This window comes from Xyrauchen texanus, chromosome 9, assembly GCF_025860055.1.
Source record: "Xyrauchen texanus isolate HMW12.3.18 chromosome 9, RBS_HiC_50CHRs, whole genome shotgun sequence".
NCBI lineage: Eukaryota > Metazoa > Chordata > Actinopteri > Cypriniformes > Catostomidae > Xyrauchen > Xyrauchen texanus.
In genome coordinates this window covers 16,484,649-16,503,861 of record NC_068284.1, presented here as the reverse complement: position 1 = coordinate 16,503,861, position 19,213 = coordinate 16,484,649, and the positions used below count along the sequence as shown (strand labels likewise).

Here is a 19,213-nt window from a genome sequence, read left to right as displayed (position 1 = left end):
GAAACCAATTAGAGACCAGCTTCAGGTCACATGCTGCCCGAAAATTTAAGGACTCAGATAGACATCCATTTGTCCGGCGTCCCTCGCCCATTAAACCGCATGAAACATATTGAAAAACATAGAAAATAGTTAACCGATTAAAGCCAGTTTCTATTAAATGCTGAGGCTCTTACTACCAGCCTGCAGATTGTACGAGTAAACTATTTAATTTTTTTTATTTTTATTTCCATTTTTATATAATTTTTGTATTCATGTATATTTCTGGAATTTTGATGGGGGCGGCGCCCCAGCGCCCTCTATTGACAAGCCGCCACTGTTTGTTACATACTGTCTGTACTTATTTGGCATGTTGTAGAAGCTCTGCTGTCTGTTCCCTGCTCGGATGGACATTAAGCTTGTAGTCCCATTATTGAGGCCTCTTTCCTCTGCCCAATGCTCCACAGTTAGTGAGAAGCATGACTGAGTGTGGATGAGACTTCTATGTCCACCCATTGACCTGTCTAGGGCTTCAGCCTGCAGCTGCAGTGAAAAATAATGCCTGGCCCCCTGGAAGAGCTTCACCATGTCCTCCATCGACTGTGGTGTTTAGCCTTCTTTAACAGCTTCTTTAGGCCAACCTGGAGCCAGAGTATGTAAAGCTCCATGGGCTACGTCAGTGTTGATCTAGGTGGGTTGGTGCAGCAGTTCCCTGTCATAGGTCTGGCAGAGGAGCTCCAGTGAGTGGATGAGCTGACTCTGGGACTTTATCTTTAAATAGAGTCCCCCATGGCTTCTTGGAGGCAAGAATCAGCTCCAGGCAGTCCTGAAAAGGTTGGTCAGGTTGGGAGCACTGAAGGACAGGGATATTTTGTTAACCTGTCCTAGATATTACTGGGATCACCAGCATTCCTCCAGGGCTGTCTGCTAAGACCTTGCATTAACATTGATCATGATCTATGCACTGCACTGTTCTTGTTAGTATTTCTGCAGTATCAATCTGTCTGAAACTGATAACAGCTGCACACCTTTGAGTAGAGATAGCAAAGGTTCTTTGTCAATCACCCTCTCCCACTGGATGTTGCAAAAGTGGAGCCAGTTCTGTAGCATAAGATCTAAAAAAATCAGCGGCAAAGCCGTCTGGCCCTGGAGCCTTGCCTGTAGGCAAGGCCTTAATTACCTAGCTGAGCTCCTCCAAGGTTATCTCAGAATCAAGAGAATTGTTTTGCTCAGTCATCAGTTTAGGAAGTTCTAGTGGTTTCTAATATCCTCATCAGTAGATGAAAACGTGGAACTATAAATATCAAGATAGAATTCTTTAAAAGCATTATTAATATCAATGGCTGAGGTAAATATTTCACCACCAGCAGATTTCACTGAGGGAATGGTAGAAAAAGACTCTCTGTTTTATATATCTCACTAGCAGCTTCTTAGAACAGCGAAAGCACAGGCTCGTAGATGTCGTAATAGATGTGCTGTGGGTTGCTGTTATCTCTGATGAATGGAAGATCATTCAAGGTGGGGTTCTCCTTCCCATGATTGAAATGGGCCAATGGGGGGCATTTAGCCAAGACACCAGGGTTACAGTCTTTACAAGAATTGCTCTAGGATTTTTAATGTGCACAGAGTCAGGACCTAGATTTAACATCTCATACAAAGGACAGTGCCTTTTTACAGTATAGTGTGCCCATCAGTATACTGGGACCCACACAGATCGCAGGGTGAGCACTCCATGCTCAACTCCCTAATAAAACCTCTTCCAAAGAGCAACCTTAGTTTTCCCCAGGATGTCTCCCATCCAAGTATTAACCAGGCTCAACCCTGCTTAACTTCAGTGAGCAACCGGTCTTGATCTACAGGGTGATATGGCAAATAGAAATAATAGAGATAGGTGAGCCTTTTGTTTTGCTAAGGCTAATTTCAAAGCTAACATTTAAGTTAAGCTAACAACAAGTACACTAACTGACAGTGGTAAAGTTGTAATCAATATATATTTCAGTTTTAAATGTCCAGGTTGGCTAAAACAATAAAATCTACATTAAAGGCATTAAATAAAAAATAAAAAATCATGAAGGTCTGGCAAAAAGTTTCCAAATCTGTATTAATGTGACCTTCATATAACAAGAAGGAAAATATTGAAATCTGTTCATTTTAATAAATAATCGACCCCAAGTTGCCAAGTTGAAGAAATACCCATTACAGAAAAAACTTCTTAAGAATGTTATCTTTTATTTTCTTCATCTTTTTAATTTTTTTTTCAAACTTTTTATAATTTATTTACACATTTTTTACGTTTTTTCTTAAGATCTTTGTGAGTCTATCCCCTGGTCCCTAAATAAGACTCTCCTTTAATGTAAGTCTATGGTATATGTCTTCACTGTTTGATGTCAAATGCAGAGAATAATGTGATTATTTCAAATCTCATGTAAAGTTTTTGGTTTTTTTTGTTTTTGCTTTGTCAGATTTTTTAAATAAACTCTATACTTCTTAGCGTTAGAGGTTTGTATCAGCATTAGCAAATTAATAGTTGCCATTGCAGCATCACTAACGAACTTTTCCAACTGCAATGAACTGAGGACTTACATACCTTGAAGACTGAGTAGCCAGCTCAGATGTGGCCAACCATTCTTGGCCATCAAAGCAGTTAGGTACATCTGCTCTACCATGCTGCGAGTGTCACATTGGGGAAAAAGGAAAGGGACAGAACCTTCCATCCTGGAGAGATGGTGACATCAGGAAATTTACTTTGAATCAGCCCAAAAAAACCTTGCTATGAAAGTAAAATAAACACTGTTAACAACTAAAATAAGACCTTAAACATTAAATAGACACACAGCTCTGATGTTCAGAATATAATATTTGTAAAACATAATCTAAATAATAAAGTAAATTCCATAGCGTAGTAGCAAAAAAAGTTTTATATGCTCTTACGTTGAGGCACTGACAGTTGGCCAGAAGTTAGGGACATTAGGTCCAGCTGATTCCTGTTTGAGTTTTAACTGTCAGTAGATCCAATGATGGCTCCACAGCATCAGTACTCTTAAAATCCAGTTTTATCCCTATAAAGGATGACTAGTGATGTTTTCGCTTTGTGATGGCCACTCCAATACCTTGACTTTGTTGTCCTTAAGCCATTTTGCCACAACTTTGGAGGTATGCTTGGGGTCATTGTCTTTTTGGAAGACTCATTTGCGACCAAGCTTTAACTTGTCTTGAGATGTTGCTTCAATATATCCTTATAAACTTCCTTCCTCATGATGTCATCTATTTTATGAAGTGCACCAGTCCCTCCTATATCAAAGCACCCCCACAACATGATGCTGCCACGCCCGTGCTTCATGGATGGGAGGGTGTTCTTCATCTTGTAAGCCTCACCCTTTATCAATCCAAACAAAATGATGGTCATTATGGCCAAACAGTTACATTTTTGTTTTGTCAAACCAGAGGACATTTCTCCATAAAGTTAGATATTTGTCCCCATGTGCACTTGCTTTTTTATGGCAGTTTTGGAGCAGTGGCTTCTTCCTTGCTGAGCAGCCTTTCAGGTTATGTCGATATAGGATTCTTTTTACTGTGGATATAGATACTTGTCTGCCATTTTCCTCCAGCATCTTCACAAGGTCCTTTGCTGTTGTTCTGAGATTGATTTGCACTTTTCACAGAATGTCTCCTTCCTGAGCATCGTTTCATAAAAATGTATAGAATACGTAAATGGAGCAGTCCTGTGCTATGCTATCAGAAATAGAGAATGTTGCTATCTGATTTTCTTATCTAGGGCAGTTTATGGCCTGTTGGAAATTTTTTCAGGTAGTATCAGTCTTATCTTCCTCTTTGGTGAGCCATCGGCTGAAGTTACATATTCTTGGATAACAGGTGCAGCAGAGCTCATCAGGTCTGAACTGCTGGACTGATCCACCAGGTCCTGTTGAGCAGTGATTTCACTATTTAAACTTCGCGTCAGTGGGAATGTTGGAGGCATAGAGCTCAGGCTTTGAGCGTCAGAACAACTGCTGAAGATAGTCTTCCAAACCGTCAGTTTGCAGAGTTTCCCCTTCAACAGGAATATTTTCTTGCCCTTGTCCAGATTCAGTTGAGCCAACATATTTTGAACTTTCTTGAGTGACTTCATTGGTATCTTTGGACTCATTGTGTTCTTTCTTTTTAGAAAGCTTTACTTTATTGGATGCTTTTTTTCTTTTTAGCATGTTTTGTTTTAGAGGTTGATGTTTCCTGGTCCACAGTATCTGCTTTCTCATCCTCATTCTCTAATCCTTTGCTTTATTGTTGGTTTTCTCTTTGTTGGGTTTGTGCTCAAGAGCTTTTTTGTGCTTTTTGCTTATCAGTTTTTCTTTCTTAGACATGTTGCCCTCTTAATTCTCTTCTTGATCAACAGACTTGGGATGAACTCTGTTTTTTCGAAGAGGATTTAAATTAAATTTAACTTTCAGTGACCTCTTTGCCTGTGCTCTGGTTTTGTGGTTTTTAACATGTCCTTGTGTGCTACTTTTTGTCTTAGCAAACTTGTGGTTGGTCTTCTGCACAGCTGTTTTAGAGCTTTTTGTCCTACTCTCTTTGCTGTGTTTGTCAGCTGGTGTTGTGAGGACTCCTTCCTCAGACCCAGCTAGATCAAAAGTAACACTCCTTTGAGAGGCTAACTTAAAACCCAACTTGTTGGCTTGACTCTTACCATGTCCCCTAGGGCAAGACTCATTATAACCTGAGATGTCTCTGTATAGTATAGCATCATACATGTTTGCACCATTTTGAAGTGTGTTCTCTGAGTGATTTTGAAATGAAAAGCTCTGGTTTTTACTCCCAGCTTGCCTATATTCATAAGTCTAATGACAGTGCAGACAGCTGATGGTTCGGTAAATTGGTTGAGCACCAACATTTTCAGCCTGGTGTTTTAACAGCGAGTGATTTATGTGCCTTCCGTGAGCTACCAATTCATTGTGCATTTGGCCTGGGGGTCTAAATGGGCCTCTCTGGAGGGAAGTGAAATGATTACTAAGGGCCAGCTGCTGTATTCTGACAGCTGAGATGCCGTTTGAACCCCCACGATGTTGGGAAGAAATATCCTGACTGCCCAAATGTTGGCTTTTAGGAATTTCTGGCCCCCTCTCATTGTGTCTTTGTACACTTGTGTCTGTGAACAAAATGGTGCGAAATATTTAAAAAAGAACACGTTGGAATGTGCCTAGATTTAAAAGAGAAAAATCAACTAGATTTTCACAATTTCTAAAGAATAAATCCCTTTGTTCATATCCCTAACCCCAAGCATGAGCAATAATAACAGTGATACATTTCAAAACAATAGCATACTTGCTAGTTTACCTTTGATCCTTTCTTGCAACACAGAATGCTGATCATTCCCTTTATGTTGGCGATTAGCCACATAAGTTGGCCAATTATTTTCTCTCTCACATGGTTCACCCATGAGATCGTCTCTCTGCAGGAAAATATATATTTTTTGTTGTCTTACAGCAAGGGCTGTTGATCTGCACTTGTGGTAGGATAAATGATTCTCCACTGTGTCTGGTGCCATTTGACTAGGGGAGTCCTCTCTGTCCCAAGGCTGAAGGGATTTGTAGTTGCTGTTGTACAGAGCATGACTCATTGATAGTGTCCTTGCCTTCACAGAAATTCCACTGGGCTGTTTCTAGGCTAGATGTGTTACTTTTCTTGACTCCGTTTTCCTCCTGTACCTGTTTAAACCTCTTATTGAGTTTGTGGTATGCAATGACCATTATTCCCAGGGTAATACCAACACCACCTACAATTCAACACAGACCATATTAACTTTAATAATCTTAGTTATGAAAAGTGATTTAATGAATTTAGGTTTAACCCATTTAATTTACATTTAGTCATTTATCCAAAGTGACAAATGTGGAACATAAGCAATTTGTCTTTCAAAAGTAAACAATATCTTTAGCATTGCATTGCCATGTTCCAGTGATATAGTATATAAAATACTGCTAGGGCAATGGAAAGAGATAGATCCATTAATGCCCAGTATTTTACCAAAGATGTCTTGAATATAATTGTTTGCAAACAAATGAACATACATTTTTGAAAATGTTCTGTGAATTTATGTAAACAAGATTGAAAAATTCCAACTTTAATTTGAAAAATAAAAATAATCAACTTGCCACTTTAGTTGCAGAGTACATTTCTAAGTAAATATCCAAAAATTGCATATTTTCTAAAATAATGTTTTGCCTGTCCAAAGTCAAAAGAGACCACCATCATGTCTCTATGATGCTCTGGTACTATGATATGGTGTTCTGGATGGTTGCTAGTGTGTCTAAACTTGCCGTGCTGTCCCAAGTCAAAAGAGCCCACCCCCATGCGTATGATATTCTGGTGCTGTTACGTTGTGTTCTGCGTGGTTGCAAGGGTGTCACTAAACTTGCCTTACTGTCCCAATTCAACCATGTCTTTACAATTTTCTGTTCTAGAGATATGTGCCCTATGTTCCCTTTTTCAGTGTTTAGTCAAAATAGATTTTTTTCACTCATTTTTTTTGCCTACTGGGCCAACAATGTACACCTGTCACTTATAAAAGTCAAAGCACACCTCTTCTCATTAAGCCAGACAATTTGACACCTCTTTCATGGGTGTCCAACAAATGGTGCAGAAGCAAGCACCACTAATTAAACACTACCACATAATAAGTTGTCAAAAGCTCTTCCTAAAGATCTCTACTTGAACACCAGTTGTTTTCAAAACACCTGTACTCACAGAAAAGCATTCACAGATGTTTAAAGAACGGTAAACACTTGTAGTAAAGCAACTTCTTGCCCGTAGACTAAAATGGGATAAATAGACAAATATTTCTATTAGGTACTCACCCACAAATGAAAGTACAACAGCAATAGCAACATTTCTAATGTATTGTTGCAGTGTGATATTACTTTTAGCCACAACCTCCACTGTGATATTCTTGTTTGGTGGGACACAGTTTGTCTCAGTCAACTCCAGTACAGTTTGCACAGCTGGGTTAACTATTCACACACACCATTCTCTGCCCATTGTACAACACTTTATCTGGAGCCTGAATGTAGCTGCTGCGGAATGAGGCCAGTTCTCTCAGCTCACAAGTACAGCTCCAGAGGTTCAAATCAAGGTTCAATATTGAAAGCCATGACAGATAAGAGAATGCATCAGGGGCTTTCTTCAGAAGATTGCAGGACAGATCGAGACTGTGGGGATGGGACAGTCCTCGGAAGCTATTCAAACCCAAGTACATGATGAGGTTATCAGATAAGTCCAATGTTTCCAGCTTCCTTAGATCAGAGAGGGCAAAGGTGCTGGAGTTCAGGCTGGTGAGGAGGTTCCCTTCTAGCTGAAGGGTTTTTGGAGCTCTGGAGCCAAGAACCGTCAATGTCCATCAGAGCATTGTTACCTAGCTGGAGAGACTCCAACCTGAGGAGCCAGGAGAATGTGGAGCTGTCCAGAGATTGGCTGGTGATGTGGTTGTGGTCCAGAGACAGCGTTTTTCATTATGCTGAAAATGGCATTGTTGCTGAGTGCCAGAACACTCAGATTTAGGATAAATCTGAGAGGACCATGTTGTCTACAGAGTCAATGAGTCCATCAGTGAGCGTCAAAGCTTTAGTAGTGCCTTGAGCATCTGAACATGATGAACACAATTTTGCATCACCCATCTTCATCTACAGCTAAAAATGGTTTCAAAGTATACATACAGTCTATGTCTTTTTTTCCAAATAAACTACATTGCTAAACGTATGTGGATGTGGCAGGCAAAGGCAAATCAAATTGCAATATTTGAGTAGTGTTTTTACGAGCCAAAGATTTGAAGCTGAATGAGTACTCGATTAATTGATTACTCATGCACATCCTTAATAAATATGAATATGCACAGGGTAAAATCTAAACCCCTCTCCTATCAAAAATTTTAAAAAAGTTCCATCTACTTCAGCAAAACTGGACTAGTAGCTAAATTGAAAGTGCTCTCTTTACAACAAAGTATTTAATGTTGAAATACTTACCACACATTGGACAGCATAAAACCTAACACTTCTATCAATAAGCTATGGGTCCAAAATTGACTAAAACAGCAGTTACTTTATAAACTTCCATACACTATTAGTTTGTAACTGGTGTTACTTTCCTACAGTCAATCTGTGTATATAATACTGTAGCTGCAATGTAGATGTGTTCAGTTACGTGCAAACAGAGCATGCATTGAACCAGTGTGTTACCTGATATCAGAAATGTGTTACAGTGGCCAGCAGTGAGCAGCCTGACAACCATGAAAACACACAAGTTCACCTTACATTGTTTCATCCATCACACTAGACAAGCCCTAGGGTGACAACTGATTACGCAGAAACAATGCTATTATAAATGCAATACATCCTATTTTATCAAACTGATTCCACAGGTTAATAAATCTAATTGATACATTCATTATGTATTCATTTAGTGCTGAGAATATTTTGCTATTATTTTTCTAATTAATGTCTATTTACGTTGTTTACTGTAAATCTTTATTATCCACTTGTTTAAACATTACATTTTGTAACCTAGTGCTTTAATCTAGTGCTTGTTTTTTAAAATGATTTTATTCATATTTAAGTTTTCATTGAAAATATCATTTACCTCATAAGAACTTAACACTGCAGTACATAATTTGACCATTGATTTAAAGACACATTATAAAACAATTCCAGATGCAAGTAACACTAGATTTCCAAATTCTGCATAATTTCACATTTTGAGAATCATCTTTCCACTGGCTCCAGAGCTGTTGATAATGTCTTCGTGAGCCTGGGAAGCTTTATCAAGTGTGTATTCTGGGCCAACAAAAGGTTTCAACCAGCCTGCCTCCATTCCAGCAAAAAGGGCTGCTGCACACTCGGATGTTTCCTCCTTTGGAGTACACAAAAAAACTTGCAGAGCCTGCATTTGACTGTGCATCCTTTCTGAAAGCCTAACATAATTATGTAACTCATTTTGAAACCTATGTGTAAAATGACAACCATTCACAAGAGATGAGGACCTAGTGGCATAGGATATGCATTCCATTACATAAAAATTCCCAGATTCAGTGGAAAAAAAGTGTATCTATAAGGAGAAGCTGGATTTAGTTAAATATGCAAAGAAGCCCAAAGTACCTTAGTAGCATAGAACAAAGCCACACCAATGATGCTCGACTCTTTGATCATGATGTCTCTGGGATTGATCTCAATAGGACCCCTAGAGCCGACAATCTTAAAAAAAAAAACAATATGATAAACATAACTTAAGTACTGCAAATTATACAAAAGGAACAAAATCTGTTGTGACCACAAACAAATGGCCCTCACAATCACTCTGCCACCAAAGTCAAGCAGCTGTAGATCATTACTGAGGTTGATGTTGGACACCATCTCAATGATCACATTGACGCCTTGTCCATCAGTAGCTTCCTAAAAACAGAGGAAATCAGTAAGCTTGGTAGCGTAATTTTATGATTAAGATCTATTTGAGATCATTAAAATACAATTTCTAGACATGCAATCTTCAAGTATATCCATGATTAAGCCGGATTTCTACATTCATGCATGTAATGGTCAGAGCATTGCTTGACTCATCGGTCATGTAAAGCCTAGAAAGCACTATTGTGGAAGTGAATGAAAACCTTAATTTTCTCCAGGTAGTCTTTTTCTCTGTGGTTGAATGCAAGATGAGCTCCATTGCTGAGCACCAGCTTCATCCCCTCTGGTGTCCCTGCTGTACCCAGCACCTTAAGTCCAAAAGCTTGTGCAATCTGACATGCTGCAATGCCAACCTGAGAACACACACAAAATGCATTATCATTTTGTGTAGAGCAAGTCAACATATCTAATTCATCAAAATAATTGTTGATACACAAAAGTTCTATGTTTCAAGAATGACCCTTCCTACCCCACCACTGGCTCCATGGATAAGAACCGTCTCTCCTGGCTTGGAATGAGCCCTTTTTGGAACATAAGTACATTACAAAATGTATTTTATATTAATAAGCATATCCCCGCTGGAAAAAAAGCTAAAACCAGCTGGTTAGCTGGTCTTAGTTGGTGCTAAATGTTTATAAGCACATATTAGCTGGTCTGACTGAAAGACTAGCTTGCTAAGCACTAGCTTGGCAAGGGTGGGAAAATATCTTACCATTAAAACAACATAAGCTGGTCTTAGCTGTTTATTTTGCACAGGGTATATCTCAATGAAACACAGTGCTATATCCTGACTGATGACTGCACAAAAATATTCCAACAATCTCACTTGTGAAATAATGCCCGGAATGCAGTGAAATATGGAATTCCGATGGCTGCACCCTGTTTGTAACCTAGAGAATCAGGAAGTTTGTGAACCGTGTCCTCTGCAGCAACCGTGTACTCTGCGTATCCCCCTGTCACAGTACCTGTGGTGAAGACCCTGTCACCTGCCTGAGAAAAGACAAATTATGTCAATCCATGCAAAGGAAACAAGCCACGATGTGTGGACAGTGTGTAAGAGGGATAACAAATAAAATGAAGGCACCCGCAGAAGGCAAACACCATCCCCGACAGCCTCAACCACACCAGAGACGTCTGATCCTGGAGTGTAGGGCAAACTGGGCTTCCGAGCATAGGATCCAGATCGGATGTAGGTCTCCACTGGGTTTACACCACATGCATGAACTCGAATCAGAACCTAGATCAGCAGAAAATCCTGTTTACAAAGCACCTCGGAAAAACAGCAATTGTGGCCGATGGTTAAAGGGATCATTCACCCAAAAATTAAAATTTGCTCAACATTTGCTCACTCTCATGCCATCCCAGAACATAAACAAAGATTTTTAATCTTACAAGCTGTTCAATTGTACAATGGGAAGACAGTGGTGGCTCAGTGGTTGAGGCTCAGGGTTACTGACCAGAAGGTCAGGGGTTCAAGCCCCAGCACCACCAAGATGCCACTGTTGAGCCCTTGAGCAAGGTCCTTAACTCCAGTTTGCTCTGGGGGGATTGTCCCTGTAATAAGTGCACTGTAAGTTGCTTTGGATAAAAGCATCTGCCAAATGCATAAACGTAAATGCAAAGTGAATGGTGACAAGCTTCAAAAGTTTGGTGACCATTCACTGGCATTGTGTGGACCTACAGAGCTGAAATATTGTTTTAAAAAGTAATTTGTGTTCAGCAGAAGAAAGTAAGTCATACACATCTGGGATGGCATAAAGGTGAGTAAATGATGACAGAATTTTCTTTTTTTGGGTACACTATATCTTTAAGTAAACAGAGGATGGATGGCTCATTAAAATTACAAACAAATTTTTTTTAAAACATAAAATATTTATATAGTTTTCAAGATTTGGAGCTGACACTTGGTGAAAACACCAATATAGTTAATGGCAGATATGGAAAATTTAAAAATGGACATATATTGACTGATTTATCAGCCTGCTCGATGTATTATTAGTCCATCACTTCATAGATTGTTATGATCCAAGTTTAGTTCTCAAAACATGTATACCTGTTTCTGACCAGGATTTGGAACAGGCAGGTCTGTGCATAGTTTTAAAACTGAAGGAGCTCCAAACTCTGACACTCTGATAGCTCTCATTAATTTTGATGTTGCCATGCTGGACTCTGCAAAACAATGATTGACAAAGCAGAATAAACTTTGACTGGTTATTCCTGCACTGTAGAAGATCAAGCAAACAAATGAATTCAGGACATCTGAATCGACACGATCTCAGCAGACCTTTCTTATATAATCTCTTATGCATTTTTTAATTTATTTTAAATGTAAAAAAATTGTATGGCAATTCTGAAGAAACCCGCACGCCATGAAATAAGCTACATGAACTACGCACCTACCACAGGCTGCAGCTGACTGAAGTCGTTCTCCGCTTCCGTATGGAAATAATTTCGGCAGCTCTCGGCCACCGTAGCCGAGCCAACAACAAAGCATTATGGTCCGTTAGAAAACATGCGCCAGAGCAAATCTAGCTACCAAATTTGTTTACTTTATGTTTATGTTGTCGTTTACAAGTAAGACCTACAGGTCTTCATATGACTGAACATACACAATCTTTAGTCTTTAAATATGGAAGGCGATACTTTTCAACAATGGAAGAATCAGTGTCTTAGTAAGAGTGACTTCAGCAAGAAAGGGAGTGTAGATCAGGACATTTCTCATATTGTGTGTTGTATAAACAGTCACGATCAGTACTTTACTACAAGCTCTTGCTCTGGAAGAATTATCCTTATTGACGGGGTAAGGCTGGGAAAATGTTTAGTAGGCGAACTGTTTATTTGTTAGTATGCTTAAGCTGATAATGTGTACTGTCTTTACATAAATAGTTGTTATACACTATCAGTCACAAGTTTGGACACATATCTATTTTTTAATATGACTGTATTCTTCATTTTTGCAATAATAGTTAAGTAATTCAAACTTATCCAAAAGTCAGCAAAATCCAAGTTATAAAGGGATAGTTTACACAAATTTAAATTCTCTCATCATTTACTCACCTTCATGCCATCCCAGATGTGTATGACTTTCTTTATTCTGCTGAACACAATATTTCAGCTCTGTTGGTCCATACAGTGTAAGTGAATGGTGACCAGAACTTTGCAGCTCCAAAAATCACATAAAGGCAGCATAAAAGTAATCCATATGACTCCAGTGGTTTAATGTATGTTTCTCAAGCGATATGATAGGTGTGGGTGAGAAACAGATCAATAATTAATTCCTTTTTTTACTAAAAGTATTTTCAAACAGCCCTCCTACGCACATTCACAAGAGTTCTTCTGTTTTTTGCCGATTCGTATTATTCGTGCAAATCGCCACCAACTGGGTTGTTGTGTAAATATTATTTATTTAGTCTTTTCCTTTGCTTTGTCCCTCCCCTTTTCTTTTCCCTGCACAGTAGGTAGAAATATGCTCAAATAATGCAATTCGCTTAAAAAAAAAAAAATAACTCCAAGAAGAAGAATTTGGTCCTCACCTGAACGTGCATAGGAGGGCTGGTGAAAGTGTAGATGTATAGTGAAAAAACCAACAATAAAAAAAGCTCTTAAATAATGATCTGTTTCTCACCCACACCTATTATATCACTTCTGAAGACATGGATTTTACCACTGGAGTCATGTGGATTACTTTTTGTTCTGGTCATTATTAACTTGTATTATATGGACCTACAGAGCTGAGATACTCTTCTAAAAATCTTCATCTGAAAGAAAGTCATACACCCCTGGGATGGCATGAGGGTGAGTAAATAATGAGAGAATTTTAAATTTTTAGTGAATGTGTATATTGTGTGTATTGGTCACTTTCTGTTATTTAATGGAATGTGTTTTGATTTAAGGTGTCAGACTGCCCCGATGTGCAAAAACAAAACTGTTCCTGGCTATTTGTTACCCACCAGAAGTGCCAAAGAAAAGAAGTGGTGAGAAATACAGTCCCCACTGACAACATTTTACAAATCTACAATAATGATTGACCTTGATGTTACATGCATTTTTTAAACAGGTCACAGGTTTGGAGAAGTCTGTTGGAGAAGCTACTTTCAAGTTTGAGCCTTTTGTCCTTCATGTTCAGTGTAAACACCTTGAAGATGCACAGTTACTGGTGACTGTCAACATTAATTAGAATGAAATTTGCCATGTAGGATGTTTAGAGGGGGAAAAAAGAATAATTTGCTGTTCATGCTTTGTTACTCAGCACACTGTTGCAATAAACTCTGGCTTCAGGAATTCTGGTATAACTGTGGGAAAGAAAGGCAAGGTCATCATGGTAAGAAATTTCAAGCATATTTCACCCATCATATTTTACCAATTCATCCTGATTATATAACCACTTGTGCCCTTTTTTGTTTCTTTTTTAATTTTTAAACTTGCATCAAAGATTCATCAATGCACTTATGAGGTCTGAAATAACTTTGAAATGTATTTGTTGTGTATAGGCGGTGCGTAGTACACACTGTCTTGAGGTCCCACTCAGCCACAGGGGTAAAGTCCTCATCAGTGACGAATACCTCGATTTCCTCGTTGGAGTTGCTAATGAGAAGATGGAAGAAAATCTTAAAAGAATAGAGAGGTGTGTTTTTAAGCTGAGGATCTAGAGCATTTTTTTCTGTCTCTGTATGTTTTATATATATATATATATATATATATATATATATATATATATATATATATATAGTTGGGCCCAAAACCCAAGTTACATGATAACTTTTCATTCTTTCAAATCTTAAAATTCGTAAAAATTATTATTTCCTGGTTAAAAACCAAAAATCCAATTATCATTTTGGTTCAAGGGTTTTGGATCCCACTGTTGTGTGTATATATAAGTTTTTTATTAAAATTATAGTAATGTCATATTTATTTTTAACAGATTCAATGATTGCTTGCAAGCTGCCCTTCAGCCTCAACAACAGATATGTAGTTTACAGGAGGGGACGGACAAGAAACCTGTCTACAGGCGGAGGAGGAAAAGGGTACAGGTCAATCCTGTGACAGACTGTGACAGCCAAAGTGTCAAAGAACCAATTGAAGACAATCAAAAAGAAATGGACTGTGATCTAATGTTTTTATCATAGGAAATCTTTTTATTCATTATCTGACCATCAGTCCTTGGCATTTAGCTCCAAACTTTTCAACTGTGCACATTTACCAAGGTTTGCGTTCAGTGGAGTACTAGCCCATTAAACATACGTCACATTTCTTAATTTTTATGAACATTGGATGTAAACATTGACAAAGGGTGCAGATGTCTTCGCTAAAACTTAAGTTGTTTCTTAATGACAAATGTAAATAAAGCATACTTAAAAACACACTTCTGTTAGAAACCTTCAGAAGACCAAAGGGGTGCCTGCTTCCTGTACAGCTCATTCATATGCCTTATTATTTTGTGTGACTCTGTTTTAGTTTAACATGCTGTACTTCAAAAGCTTATGAGTGTAAACCTTGTTCATTTCTTCTTTTTTTTTGGCTCATGCAGAAGGAAGATGTTTTCCAGCATTGCCCTCTTACAGCAATGTAGAAAACTGTTATTCATCCCTGAAAAGCCATATGTCAGATGTTGTAAAAAACTGCTGTGTGGTTTGGAGCACATTTTCTCTGGATTAGAAGGCATTACTGTGTGGGCCTAGTCCTGCAACGGCTCATTTGGGTGTCTTGCCTCATTAACAGTCCTGTCTCCGCTGTTCTCATTCGGATGTCTCATTTTAATTGAAGACTTTCATACTTTTAATTAAGACAGGAACTATAATACACACAAAGGTTTTGTAATGTTTAACAAAATGTGTGTAATTTTGAAAAAATGCTATGTTAAATAAAATTATTAATTTAATAATGTTTTGATTAAAATTAGCAGTCGAATGTATGTCAGTCGAAAGCTACAACAGGCTCAGAGTTGTTTTTTTGTTTTTGTTTTTTCATTTAAAATTTAGGATTTGTTTTTTTTTTAGGGTTCAATACAAGTTAAGTTCAACACAGCATTTGTGGAATAATATTACCACAAAAAAAATTATTTAGACTCATCCAACATTGAGGCACCTACAATGGAAGTGAATGGGGCCAATATTTGGAGGGTTTTAAGGCAGAAATGTGAAGCTTATAATTATAAACACTTAAATTAATTATTTTGCTAAAACGTATTAATTATTTGAGCTGTAAAGTTGTTAAAATAGTAATTATTACTGTCCTTTTAGGGTTTGATGACATTACCTCGTCATGGTAACTAAGTTGTAAAATTGGCTATAACTTTACACAGAAAAGGTTTGTAAGTATTTTATCACACTAAAATCATGTTAACACACATATTGTTTATGTCTTATGGCTATACTTTTGAAACAGTATGTTAACATTTACAGATTGACCCCATTCATTTCCATTTTAAATGCCTCACTGTAACCCAAATTTATGCTTTTTTTTTTTTTTAAAGAAAAGGGACAGGTGGAAATACATTTTTGTGGTAATCAATATTATCCCAAAAATTGAGCTAAACTTGTATTGAAACCCAGAATATTAATTTAAGGAAATGTAATATATGAAATATTCCTTTTGTAGCCTGCTTAGCATTGCTTATTAGTGCATCATTTCATCTGTGTGTATTTTACCTGTTGCTGCTGGCGCCTAGCTCGAGTCTGTGTTTGTAGCCTGCTAGCTTTTTTTTTTTTAGCACTGCTTATCTATCTGTTTTCAGCTTTTAATCCTTAACATCTGCCATTTTTCAGTGCGCATCGGGCTTTCCCCCGAATTATTCTCTTATTGTGATTCAGCTGCGCGCATTTTCCATGTGCATCTGCTTTCTATTTTTATCACGATTAAACTGCGTGCATTTATTCGCACATGCATTTTTCTCCTCTGTGTTACACGGATTATTGCATCGATTTCAAAGCATCGCTTATCAAGAACCATAACAACAAACAATTGCGTGAGAAATTCGCATCGACCTCAAACCCTCACCTCTCAGGAACAACCAATAACAACAACAATCAAGTGCGATAAGTCATGGCATCCGCTCATGTTATTTGTTCCTGCATTGCATGTCACATGTTTACTATGGCTTCTTCCGTCAGCAATGAGGGATTTACATGTGATAAATGTAAGGAATTAGTCAGGCTGACGGAGAGGGTTCATGAGTTCGAGACACGTTGATGGAGGTCAGTGAGAAAGAGAAGCTGGTAAACACTGTTTCAGATGTGGGTAGAACCGTGAGCAACGTACAAACTTTGGTTCTGGCTCTAGAGCCCCCACAGCAGGGTGTTTTGGTTGACGTCTCGGCTGCATACTAGCTAAGCAAAGCGACACCACTCTCCTGTTCCTGTTAGGGTTTCCAAACGATTCTCCACACTCAGTGATGCACCCACTGAATATCATGTTGAAAAAGCCCTAATAATTGATTCTATTGTAACAAACGTGGAAATAGAGACTACAGACATTATTGTTAAATGCATTTCAGGAACCAGAGCGTCTGACATCAGATCAAATTTTCAAGTGCTGGCTAATGCTAAATGTAGATTTTCTAAAATTGTTATTCATATCGGCACTAACGATGTCCAGCTTTGCCAGTCGGAAATCACTAGACATAATGTTAAAGAGGTGTGTGAACTTGTAAAAAAGATGTCAGACACTGTAATTTGCTCTGGTCCCTTCCCTTCTTGTCATGGTGATGAGGTTTATAGTAGATTAGTGTCACTGAATGGCCGGATATCTGAGTGGTGTCTGATGAATAGTATAGGATTTATAGACAATTTAAAGAGTTTTTGGGGTAGACCTGACCTGCTAAAGAGAGACAGACTCCATCCATCCAGGGAAGGTGCCGCTCTCCTCTCTAATCGCTCGCTCTCCTGACTAGCTGGGGCCCAGGTCAGGTTAAATTGGTTAATCTGGACATCTGCTAGCTGCCTTCAAGTGTCACACAGGTCACATAAACAACAACACATAGAGACTGTATCACCTAGATATCACATAGAGATTGTCTGTTCCCCGAAATACCAAACACAAAACTTGTGCTAAATCGTTTAGAATTTTTTTTATTAAGGTCAAACTTGAACAAAGCAATAAAATGAAAGATAAACATCATATGAAGGTAGGGCTACTAAACATCTCTAGATATCTTTCTACCAAAACACTAATTATAAATTAAATGATTACATGATCATAGTTTGGATGTGCTCTGTTTGACAGAAACCTGGCTTAAACCAGATGTATATATTAGTTTAAATGAATCTACTCCCCTAGGTTATTGTTATAAACGTGAGCCTCGTCAGAAGGGTTGAGGAAGTGTTGTTGCTACGATTTACAGTGAAGTTTTTGGTGTTACTCAGAGGACAGGATAGAAGTGTGTCGTTTGAACTAATAATGCATAATGTCACACCATCAGTTATAAATAAAAAAAAACTCTGTTGTCTTTTGCCCTTACTACAGTGTATAGATCACCTGGGCCAAACTCAGATTTCCTTGGTGAATTTGCAGTTATCAGATTTAGTAGTTACTGTAGATAGAGTTTTAATTCAACATAGATAATGAAAATGGCACATTGGGATTAGCATTTATCGATATTCTCAACTCTCTTGGAGTCAGACAAAATGTGACAGGACCAACTCATCTTCATAATCATACACTAGATTTAATTTTGTCATATGGAGTTGATGTTTATACTATAGAAATTCTACAGCAGAGCGATGACATCTCGGATCATTACCTTGTCTCTTGTATGCTGCAATCAGCTAATGTCACTCAGTATACACCACGCTATCATTCAGGTAGAACTCATTCGACCACTAAAGATAGCTTCACTAATAATCTTCCAGATCTATCTCATACACTCCGTAAACCCCAAAGCCCTGAAGAAATTGATGAAATAACAGAAAATATTAATACAGTCTTCTCTGCACTCTTGATAGTGTCGCCCCCCTTCAATTAAAGGAAATTAAAGAAAAAAGCCCATTACCATGGTACAATGATTACACTCATGCTCTCAAGAGATCAGCTTGGAAAATAGAGCACAAGTGGAAGAATACAAAATTAGAGGTATTTCACGGTGCATGAAAGGATAGTGTCAGTAGCTACAGGTCAGCATATTTGAGCAAACTCATAGAAAATAACCACAACAATTCTTGGTGTTTATTTAATACTGTGGATAAATTGGTTAGGAATAAAGCCTCGACTGAATCAGATATTCTGTCACAGCACAATAGTAATGACTTCATGAATTTCTTTACTGATAAAATTGGAATTATGCAATCATCTGTCACAGTACCATTGTAAAAAACAGTCTCATAATTTTCTTCACATGCAACTTCAATCCTTCGCTGTCATAGGTCATGAAGGGCTAACAAAAATTATCAAAACATCAAAAGCCACAACATATATGCTAGATCCAATACCAACTAAGCTTAAAAGAAGTATTCCCTGTAATCTCAGAACCTCTTCTTAATATTATTCTCCTCGCTATCCTTAGGACATGTCCCAAGAAACTATAAAATGGCAGTTATCAAACCCCTTATTAAGAAGCCACAGCTTGATCCTGGAAAATTGGCTAATTACAGACTGATTTCAAATCCACCATTTATGGCGAAATGACAATTTCAGTCAGGATTTAGGCCCCATCACAGTACAGAGACTGCATATATCAGTTACAAATGACTTGCTCTTATCATCTGATCATGGCTGCATTTCTCTTCTAGTACTTTTAGATCTTAGTGCTGCCTTCGACACGATAGGTTACAACATCCTCTTGAATAGGGTAGAGAATT

At 38.0% G+C, this 19,213-nt stretch overlaps 3 protein-coding genes and 1 pseudogene across 5 annotated transcripts in view; 1 reads left to right on the top strand and 3 right to left on the bottom strand.

Moving 5' to 3' along the window:
- The window catches only part of ssbp3a (single stranded DNA binding protein 3a), a 68,587-nt gene extending 65,998 nt beyond the window's left edge, over positions 1-2,589 (bottom strand). Inside the window, exon 1 of one of the 2 annotated variants that reach the window (XM_052133758.1) lies at positions 2,564-2,589. The gene's annotated coding sequence lies outside the window, so the exon portion shown is untranslated. The remainder of the gene's footprint in view (positions 1-2,563) is intronic. The other variant, XM_052133759.1, reaches the window with a different exon arrangement.
- Positions 171-4,123, bottom strand: LOC127649682 (protein FAM151A-like; annotated as a pseudogene).
- A 1,655-nt stretch (positions 4,124-5,778) lies between these two features.
- Positions 5,779-11,866, bottom strand: cryz (crystallin, zeta (quinone reductase)). 2 transcript variants are annotated; one of them, XM_052135082.1, is made up of 9 exons: positions 11,823-11,848; positions 11,476-11,591; positions 10,507-10,659; positions 10,249-10,412; positions 9,892-9,943; positions 9,626-9,775; positions 9,312-9,413; positions 9,120-9,215; positions 5,779-8,874 (listed from the first exon to the last, which is right to left on the bottom strand). In XM_052135082.1, exons 2-9 carry the CDS (start codon positions 11,581-11,583, stop codon positions 8,713-8,715), a joined length of 987 nt encoding a protein of 328 aa, XP_051991042.1. In that variant the 5' UTR covers positions 11,584-11,591; positions 11,823-11,848; the 3' UTR covers positions 5,779-8,712. The 2 variants fall into 2 exon arrangements, with proteins under 2 accessions (XP_051991042.1, XP_051991041.1); XM_052135081.1 differs by having other exon boundaries at positions 5,780-8,874; positions 11,819-11,866.
- A 23-nt stretch (positions 11,867-11,889) lies between these two features.
- On the top strand, positions 11,890-15,329 carry tyw3 (tRNA-yW synthesizing protein 3 homolog (S. cerevisiae)). Its single transcript, XM_052135083.1, has 6 exons — positions 11,890-12,222; positions 13,316-13,396; positions 13,480-13,578; positions 13,672-13,743; positions 13,913-14,046; positions 14,344-15,329. The coding sequence occupies exons 1-6, from the start codon at positions 12,052-12,054 to the stop codon at positions 14,546-14,548; spliced, it is 762 nt and encodes a 253-aa protein (XP_051991043.1). The 5' UTR covers positions 11,890-12,051; the 3' UTR covers positions 14,549-15,329.
- Positions 15,330-19,213: the final 3,884 nt, after the last annotated feature.

Coding starts and splice junctions, on each gene's coding strand:
- tyw3 (XM_052135083.1), top strand. CDS start 12,052: ATGGAAGGCGATACTTTTCAACAATGGAAGAATCAGTGTCTTAGTAAG. Junction 12,223..13,315: donor GAATTATCCTTATTGACGGG/GTAAGGCTGGGA, acceptor TTTTGATTTAAG/GTGTCAGACTGCCCCGATGT. Junction 13,579..13,671: donor TTGAAGATGCACAGTTACTG/GTGACTGTCAAC, acceptor TTTGTTACTCAG/CACACTGTTGCAATAAACTC.
- cryz (XM_052135081.1), bottom strand. CDS start 11,583: ATGGCAACATCAAAATTAATGAGAGCTATCAGAGTGTCAGAGTTTGGA. Junction 9,414..9,625: donor ACTACCTGGAGAAAATTAAG/GTTTTCATTCAC, acceptor CTCTGTTTTTAG/GAAGCTACTGATGGACAAGG. Junction 8,875..9,119: donor CTTTGTTCTATGCTACTAAG/GTACTTTGGGCT, acceptor TGTACTCCAAAG/GAGGAAACATCCGAGTGTGC.